Source organism: Athalia rosae, chromosome 2 (assembly GCF_917208135.1).
Source record: "Athalia rosae chromosome 2, iyAthRosa1.1, whole genome shotgun sequence".
NCBI lineage: Eukaryota > Metazoa > Arthropoda > Insecta > Hymenoptera > Athaliidae > Athalia > Athalia rosae.
In genome coordinates, this window is record NC_064027.1 from 30,158,771 (window position 1) to 30,167,394 (window position 8,624).

The 8,624-nt window shown below is 38.7% G+C and overlaps 2 protein-coding genes across 6 annotated transcripts; both read left to right on the plus strand.

Annotated features, from left to right (window-relative positions):
• The first annotated feature begins 67 nt into the window (after nt 1-67).
• On the plus strand, nt 68-3,322 carry LOC105688279. 2 transcript variants are annotated; one of them, XR_007276953.1, is made up of 3 exons: nt 68-190; nt 308-1,160; nt 1,293-3,322. XR_007276953.1 is itself a non-coding variant. In XM_048650121.1 (2 exons), the coding sequence occupies exons 1-2, from the start codon at nt 1,099-1,101 to the stop codon at nt 1,642-1,644; spliced, it is 414 nt and encodes a 137-aa protein (XP_048506078.1). In that variant the 5' UTR covers nt 585-1,098; the 3' UTR covers nt 1,645-3,322. The 2 variants fall into 2 exon arrangements, 1 of the variants encoding a protein (XP_048506078.1); XM_048650121.1 differs by lacking the exon at nt 68-190 and having other exon boundaries at nt 585-1,160.
• Nucleotides 3,323-3,538: 216 nt separating this feature from the next.
• Nucleotides 3,539-8,470, plus strand: LOC105688268 (alpha-tocopherol transfer protein-like). 4 transcript variants are annotated; one of them, XM_048650117.1, is made up of 7 exons: nt 3,539-3,869; nt 6,194-6,345; nt 6,587-6,746; nt 6,843-7,023; nt 7,105-7,290; nt 7,432-7,537; nt 8,106-8,470. In XM_048650117.1, exons 2-7 carry the CDS (start codon nt 6,207-6,209, stop codon nt 8,264-8,266), a joined length of 933 nt encoding a protein of 310 aa, XP_048506074.1. In that variant the 5' UTR covers nt 3,539-3,869; nt 6,194-6,206; the 3' UTR covers nt 8,267-8,470. The 4 variants fall into 4 exon arrangements, with proteins under 4 accessions (XP_048506074.1, XP_012259849.1, XP_048506075.1 ...); XM_012404426.2 differs by having other exon boundaries at nt 6,200-6,345; XM_048650118.1 differs by lacking the exon at nt 3,539-3,869 and adding an exon at nt 4,832-5,623 and having other exon boundaries at nt 6,200-6,345.
• Nucleotides 8,471-8,624: the final 154 nt, after the last annotated feature.

Consider the following 8,624-nt stretch of genomic DNA (forward strand, 5'->3'; position numbering starts at 1 on the left):
GCAGTTCCTTGTCGGCGAAGCAAAAATGGAATCAAATTATTTACGTGATAAAAATTTTGTGAACAATTTTTACCAACGACGTCGTTCGACTGGCCATATTTTCGGGCCCGATACGAGCGATGTTCGAAATTCTTGCTCTCTGTAGCTGCGCATGTGTGACATGTCTTTGGTGTGCAGTCGCTGCTTTAACGTGAGTTCAAAAAACGCCTTACTTCAACCTCCCGATAACGGAATCCCTTTTCACATCCCTCTGTCGCGATACGTGAGGAGAACTGTGTTTACACGAGGAATCGTTTGACCTTCGCAGGTGTCCTAAAATCGTTAGCGTTCGATCCCACTGTGAAGAATCTGAAATTTGGTGAGTTTTTAATGGGATAAAAACAGAAAATCTACTATTTTCGTTAATCCTGAATTATTTTCAACGGCCCACAGTCCGTTTTCCTCTACCTTGATGAAAAACTGTGCGGCTGGAATGGTCCCCCCGCACATGTATCCGCAATATTACGGCCCGCATCCATGGCTACCAATTTACTTGCAGAATCCAACCGAGGACTACAACTACCCTTTTTTAATGTGTCCCGGACAATGGCCACTACATAATTATTCCCTGTCCTCCGTTTCAAGCTCGGAGACGAACACGCAACAATCTTCCGAAGCTTTTACGAAAAAAAGGTGAGGATTCTGATATCTCAGAGACAACGAAGCGATATTTTCGAGTCTTGTATTTTACAATTTTTCGAGGACGAGGAACAAGAAAAGTCACTACGTAAAATCAGCAGCTGCGAAACGAGATGCGGAATCTCAAAGCGTCGGAGTTCTTACCCCTCCGAGGTCGAATTCTGAACAATTTTCGGTGTGCAGTGGCCGAAACTGTAATTCACCCTGTCCCGTGCCGCCTCCAAGATCACGACGAAATCGGCGAGTGATCGTTAAATTTTTCACGCGCTAGGATCATCGGTTGCCAAGAATATTGAACGACTTTATAAATCGAACTTTCGCAGATTGAAATCGATATTGAAACCGAAATCCAGAAAAATCCAGGAGTGTCGAATCGCCCCATCCACCGTTAAGATCGTCAAAGAATCCGATACCGAAACCATGACGAACACGTCTTCGACGTGTAGCTCGTCTCAAAGTCAAACAGGACCTCGAACGGACAGGTAATTGTTGCGGTAGCAAGAAAGGAGTGTTCGTAGCGAATGACCGATAATTAATCTCAATTCATTAACATTATCAACATTAACATGTATGGTGATTTTTCTGGAATCCTGAAGTATCGTAACATTTTTCAGATTCAAATGCCTGAGAAAATTCTGCCGATCATCCCGATCGAAGACATCGCAAACGTGCGCTCCAAGTCTCGGAGTAATATCTCGACATCGTAGATCAACTTCGACTCAAAAACTGGAACCTGGACACCCCGTTGTCTCGACTAATTATCCCGCTTCCGAAAACGATTCAGGCGATCAAACCGACGCAGAGTTTTGTCGCGATTTTACATCCCACGTTCCCGAGCAGTTCTGCAAGACAAGAACGAGGGATTCAAAATCAAAGATTTCTGGAATTCGTCACTTCGGAAAAAGACGCAATTGCTTCGCCCGACGAACTCCTGTGATTCCATGCAACTCGTACTACGGAAGATGATGATTACACAGTTTTGAAAAATTCTATCGAAAATAAAACTTTGAGAATTGAGCATACTACTATATCTGTTCACTTCCAACGGAGCTGACTCGGATAAGAATCTAGAGATAAAATAAAAATTCCGAATCGATATGTTTCTTAGTTGGGGAAAAAGTACTGTAGCAAAAGTAGAATTTGAAATTCTATCGAGTAGTGAAAAAAATCCTTTCAAAAATAGAAAACTACTGTATTATGCACAGTACATCCGACTAACGTCACGAACCATCGACAACAAAATTTGCGTATGTATCTATAATATCTACTGCGTCTAATTTGCAAGCGTTATTAACTATGCAGTTTGTTCATTCAATTTTTGTTCAAACCTGAACTCCTTTCAAGCATATTGAACGTCATCGTATGTCGTCAACGTCAACAAGGCAACAAGATCTGAATGCCTATGAACCGAGTCTAGTCAAGCTCTTCCATTCTGAAAACTATGAAAATGAAGTAGCTTTCATCTATTCGAGAGTTCAAGAAAATTAAGAATGAGTTGTGCACCGGATTTTTACGTTTTCTTCCCCCAATGATTTTCCTTGAAGATCAATTTTTTTCAGTTATACCGTCAGGTTACAGAAAAATGAAACCGGATCTTTATTTGACTCATTATTCATTAAGAGAGAATAAAGACGCGGTGTAATATAATCATTCTTCATTTATCTTTATTACTAGCTTATAAACTTACAGGGATTAATTTTTCATAAGAACGATAATTATCAACAATCCCTGCTCGCATACGTGTATAGAAACCTCAGTCGCAATTCAAGGAGATAAATATATAATAAACGCATCTTTTATTGCACAAATTTACGTCCGATCCGATTCCTCGTCCTTAAAAATATCGAATATCTGGGTCACGATCGTGATTCACGTTAGTTGCTTTTTTTTGAAGGTATTTAATGTCCATGCAAATTCGTTTCTTTCACAAAAAAAGAACTCGTCGAATCATTTTCTTCCGAAGAGAGAAAAAATAAAACTGAAAAAAAAAACAAACGCAAAAACGGATTCCGCCTCGCCGTAAGCAAACGAATTCAATGTAAAATGCTGATATTTGATTCGAATTGAACCTGAATTTGAATTAAAATTACACGCCGTCTGAAAATGCGGGTTCGAAGATAAAACAAAAAAATTTCAAAACTATTCTCAACTCAAAACACTATCTCGCGTGCAGACGAAAACAAGTTTTTGCGACGGATGAATTCACCTATATAGGAAACGGTCATACGAATATTTATGCAAATTAATTCATCCTGAAGAAAAAAAAAATCATTCTTATCTCTTTTTTGATGCAGAATTGTACATCAAATTTCTATATTCTTATCGTTCTCGAAAATTCTATACGCATGGCCCTACGATTTTCTCGTCAAGTAAGGTCGAAAATGAAAATCATTGCAGCGCATGTTTAATGCAATTGTCAAATTATAATTCTCGTGCTCTTTCTGTTAACATTACATGCTTTTTAATTTATGTATATTTTTATTTTAGCATGATGGGATGACGTCACGATATATGCCGTAGTTTACAATTGGTTATTAAATAAATGGTTAAACAAATTTTGTACTTGTAAAAAATGCGAATAAAATGAAAACTAAAAATGCAATACAAATAATTTTTTTCGCAAACGCCATATTATACGGACACTGAAATATTGAAAAAACGGCATTTAAAGACTCGTACAACCTGAAGTTGATAAACTCATATGGCTTTTAAATAAATAACGAAAAATCAATCGATTAAAAGTGACGACAAATGCGAGAAAAATAAATAAAAAAAACGAACGAACGAACTAACTTCGTCATTGGTGTATACGAGTCAACGGTGGGGAAGCTGGTATATAGAAATATTTGTCGAGTCTCAATAAGAAACCATTTGAAAGAGGAGTGCCCGTCGTACGACACGGAAAGAAGTAACCCGCAGTCACGAGCCCGTTATAAGATATATAACTTACTTTTATGAAAAAAATTAAATTTATAAAATAAAGTTAAAAATACCGAGTACCGAAGTTCGGCAAAGTCTAAAATCGATCGTTTGTCACTAATGTTCCCACATCACAGTGCAGGAATCGATTGAAAGATAAAAAATACAGAAATACAAGATTAATATTGCCGCGTATTCCACCGGGAAGAAGAAAATCTGGACTTATTTATCGTAACGTTAAGGTCCATTGCGCACGATCGCAATCAAAGGGGGTAAGTATGTGTGAATTTTTTGTTTCACGATCCGTAATGGATCCTTTGCGTCGAAAAATTTCGATTCGAAATAAACAATAGCAGCGTGGATCGATTACTTACTGAAAAGAGAATTTTGAAAACGGTAACGGAGCAAAACAACTACGAGTGAAAAATAACCGTTCAAATTGGATTCCTCTTTTTTTGATCGATAAGGAGATTTGTTGGTCAATCGGTCAAAGAACTGGATATCATTCAAGCAAAAAATAAAAATATCGATAAAATTTTTAGAACTTCTATTCGCTGCTTGTGAAGTATGTTTCAAAAATTGAAGGAATGAACGGCGATTGCAACTAATTTGAATTATTCTTCAGTTCGCTCGGAATGGCGATAACCTGATTTCTTTTACATGTCTTGTGTAAAGATGTGCGTGACTCTATTGCCAAGAACTAATGCCGATCACACGGCATTAACAGCCGAGTCGAACGGTCAATGCAGTCGCCATGCCGGTTTTTCATTAAAAATTCTAGCACACATCACAAATTTGTTACGCAGGCGAGAATAATTCCTATATGTAGGGTACGTACATAGGTATACGTATATCGCGTGTACTTTTCGCTCTCACTTTCTTCTCTCCGTAATGCAAGCCGCGGATAAAATGAGTCTTGCGACAATTAGTTCGATGTCGTTGTTGCGTTAAATCTGTACACTTTTATGATTTTATTAAACCCTTCGGTCATCTTATTTTGTCGAAGCATAGACTTGAAACTCTTTTGAAAGGTTTACGAACATTCTGAAAAATGCCGTTATGAAATGAACAGTTAAGTTTAAATTTTATTTCATTCTTTTTTCTGTCTTTTCCAATAAGGGTCATTTAAAATGAAAATAATCTCTCCTCGAATCTATTTTTTGGATTCGGCTTCATCTTGTAAACGAATATTTTTCGGAGATACTGGAATAACTGTACGTATCTGTATGGAATGTGTTCAATTGATTCGATTCAGAGAATAAAAGAAAAAATTAATAACCACATAAATATCAAACTCTACGTTATCGCAAGCTCGATTTGTTTCTGTTGCAACTTTCTCCACTCTGACCGATCCGATTACCTGTATACCCATGTTATACCCGAGTAACCCGATCGGAGTAAATTATGTAATGTAAAACTACGAGGAAAGAAAATTCGATCAAAGATTTTCTCATACACGTATAACACCCATGTAACGACCGAATTAATTACGCGGTCAAAGACTCGAACGACCGAACGATACATCCGAAACCGCACGAGTATTGAAATAAGGTTTTTTATTACGGTTTTTACACCAAAATTGCTTTTAGGAGGAAAAAAGGCAATCACCCACTGAAATCAGAAGAAGTTCGAAAAATAAAAACAGAGTTCGTCATCTTCAAGACACTCTGAAATATTATTCGCGTTACGATTCGTGATGTGTTCCAGAAAACTGGTTTTTCAAATATGATGTACGGGTGTTTATCACGGTAATTTTTTTGTAATATGCCTCGGAGATGAAAGATGATCGATACATACATCCTATCTACGCATTATAAATAGAAGACTAAGTAATTGTAAAAATTAAATATCCGATTAAATTTGTCGAAGAATTAAAGACGAAGAAAAAGAAGATTTCGACGAATCTACAGCATTGCAGATGCTGTAGAGTAACCAGTTTCCTCCGAACGTATATAAGTGCGAGTCCCCGACCGTGTTTACCGTAGATTGCTAAAAGCTGCGAAGATTTCGGGGTGAAATAATACAGGTGTGGTGTAGCTCTCGGTACAGCCGACCGATGACCTACTGACAGAAAGTATGAGAAAAAAAGAAAAGATTTCGCGAGGTCGTTTCAAAGTTTTATTTTCCACCAAACTGTATTATTAGCGATTGTTGAAAGCTGGCAAATATCTGCAAATGGGGAAATTATTGACTCGCGATTGGCTAGACGTATATTACTTTCCTGGAAACCGTAACCGTCGCGTTATTCGCTACGTAATGATTTGGTAAAAGTTAACGTTCCTTTACCGAGCACCAAGGAAACTGGGATAATAGAATTTTCCGAAAAGTCTATCCGCCCGTTCGCGTAGAAATGAATAAATATTACTATACGTATTTTCGACGTCGAGGATAAAGATTACGAGAACATATATTGCAGCACATTCCGAACAAACCTTTCCTAGATAATACTCGTACCGTATGCGTAACTCAAGTTTGCATAATACACGCAAATGCGCAAATACCGCATTATAAATACAAATAATTTATCGAATACTTGTAATTTACTGTACGAGCTTGAAATTCGTTGGTAATACCAAGTTGTGATATAATGAAATAATTTCAGTTCGAAAATGACGTTGCTTCCACCGACTGTTAAACAACAGGAGCGTATAGATCGGGAACTGAGATCGGATCCGGAAATGACACGTCGTGACGTAATCAGTCTCAGAGAATGGCTTAAAAAACAGCCTCATTTACCGCAGCACATAGGTGAGTAGACATTGCGATAAGTAAAAAGAGAAAAAAAATTGAAACCTTTCCGAGTAAAATTTTCTACACCGAAAATTATCTACGCCGTAACTATTCGTTGCTTTTTGTTCTTTCAATTTTCGTATTTCGCCAGAAGGGACTTTAAAAATTTGAACGCTCCATTTTTTCAATCATTACAATTGCGACGTATATTATTTCATTATTTTCCAAAGTGTGTGAATCGACGGTGAATTCGTTTCAGACGACGTGAGGTTGGAGAGATTTTTATTCGGGTGCAAAAATAGCCTCGAACGTGCGAAACAGTTAATCGACAGATATTACAGCGCGCGAACCGCCCTTCCGGAATTTTTCGCGGCGAGGGATCCCCTCTCGAACGATATACAGGAATGCTGCAAAGTCGTGTGAGATTCTATTGCGTAATTATGAAAAATTTCGACGATAAAAATAAAATAAAAAGAAAAGAGAATGATCAAACCGATCGCCCGCTCGATTCGCAGACAATACTTCCTGCTGCCTTCTCTGACTTCGGAAGGCTACAGGGTGACGGTGCTGAGGATAGTCGACACCAGATTGGAGAAATTTTCCGTCGAAGCCATAACGCGACGCATAATGATGGTACTGGACTCCCGACTGAACGAGGAAGTCTGTCTATCGAACGTCATGATTATAGATCTCCAGGTAAAACTGACCTTTGCGAACGTTGTTATTTTCAATTATTCGCTGGATCCGAAGAGGCGACTGACAATTTATATCGCACAGGGTTTTAGTGCGGGTCACGTAGCGCGTTGCAGCCCAACTCAATCGGTGATGCGCCGAGCAATGGTGGCTGTTCAAAACAGCATGCCTTTCCGATTAGCCCGTGTCCATTACCTCAACACACCGTCCTTCGTCGGAAATATTATAACCGTTGTTTACCCACTGCTGAAGGAGAAGCTCATCGACAAGGTGAGAAGTAAAAAACAAATCGAACGATTCGAGAGCCACCGTAATTCACGGGGACACCGATAGCCCATGCATCGTTCGATTTCCCCCCCCCCCCCCCCCCCCCGGATAAAAATCTACCCCTTCCTCTTCGATTTTTCACAGTTTCGCTTCCACGTCGGAGGTGGCGAAGAATTGCACCCGTACATCGATAAGGAAATCCTCCCCCAGGAATGGGGTGGAAAAGCTGGGACGTTCCGCGAATTGAACGGTGAGTTTGAAAAATTCAAGAGTGCGGTTTCTCCGCCCTTCCTTACAACGGGGGTTTCAAGTTCTGCAATTTTTTTTTTTTCTTCTGACTTTCGAAGCTCGCGAATTTTCTATGAAAATTACCACATCGCCTGAAGTGAATCAGCGGCCGTTACAGACTACGGTAGAATTCCACGATTTTTTTTCAACGAATAATCGTTAAACTTATATTTGTTTGTCGGAAGAGCAAATATAGCAGCAATGGTAGAGATGTTTGAGCAAAAGATTTGGCGTCCACGGGTTAAGGTCCCCGAGAGTAATGAGTATTTGTAAACACGGTATGTACCACGGCCAGTTTGTCTGTAAATACTCACAACGATTCACTAATTTATTGATCGTACAGATCGTGGTCAGAGGTGTCGCGAAATGTAGTTGAAATCTCTTCGAGTATTCAGATTCTGGAGTTTTGTTTTTTTGTTTTCTTTTATCTTCCAAGCTTGGATGTGATCCGGGGTTTTGTGATTCTGTGCTAACGAAGAAATGATGAGCGCTGATTATATTGTTTTTTTTTTTTTTTTTTTAAATTTCAGATGCATGGAAGAAAAAAATTGAAAAAAATAGAGACTGGTACTTGCGAGAGGAGAAGATAAGTCGGACAAATGAGAGTTTGCGTTTACCGAATTCGAAATCGTCGATCGTTTCCGATTTGAGCGGAATTCAAGGATCTTTCCGAAAACTAACCATCGATTGAAGTATTTATTTTTTTGCAAACGAAAAATCCTCTCATTTTTTAACTCACTAACCGAATTAAACCTACACAAGAACGCTTGAAGTGTTTTCTAGTTTCATAATTTTTAACTCAATTACGTATCTACTTACAACCGTATCAAATATTTTAATTTATAGCTGTGTATTTCTGAGAAATTTTTTTAATAAAAACGTTTCGTACAAAAAATTACGCTCCGCTGTGGGAGAAAAAATTAAAAAAAGAAGAAAAATCGCTAACGGTGGACGAAACAATTCTCCAAATCTGCGAAGTCGACGAGTCCTGTGGAGAAGAGGAGCCTTTCAGCTGGGAGCGTGGCGTCTCCTGTAATCCGGCTACTCGG

Bases quoted from the DNA above. Each gene is read 5' to 3' on its own strand.
- LOC105688279 (XM_048650121.1), top strand. From the start codon at position 1,099: ATGACGAACACGTCTTCGACGTGTAGCTCGTCTCAAAGTCAAACAGGA. The intron at 1,161-1,292 runs GTAATTGTTGCG...AACATTTTTCAG, and splicing joins ACAGGACCTCGAACGGACAG to ATTCAAATGCCTGAGAAAAT.
- LOC105688268 (XM_048650117.1), top strand. From the start codon at position 6,207: ATGACGTTGCTTCCACCGACTGTTAAACAACAGGAGCGTATAGATCGG. The intron at 6,346-6,586 runs GTGAGTAGACAT...AATTCGTTTCAG, and splicing joins TCATTTACCGCAGCACATAG to ACGACGTGAGGTTGGAGAGA. The intron at 6,747-6,842 runs GTGAGATTCTAT...CTCGATTCGCAG, and splicing joins CAGGAATGCTGCAAAGTCGT to ACAATACTTCCTGCTGCCTT.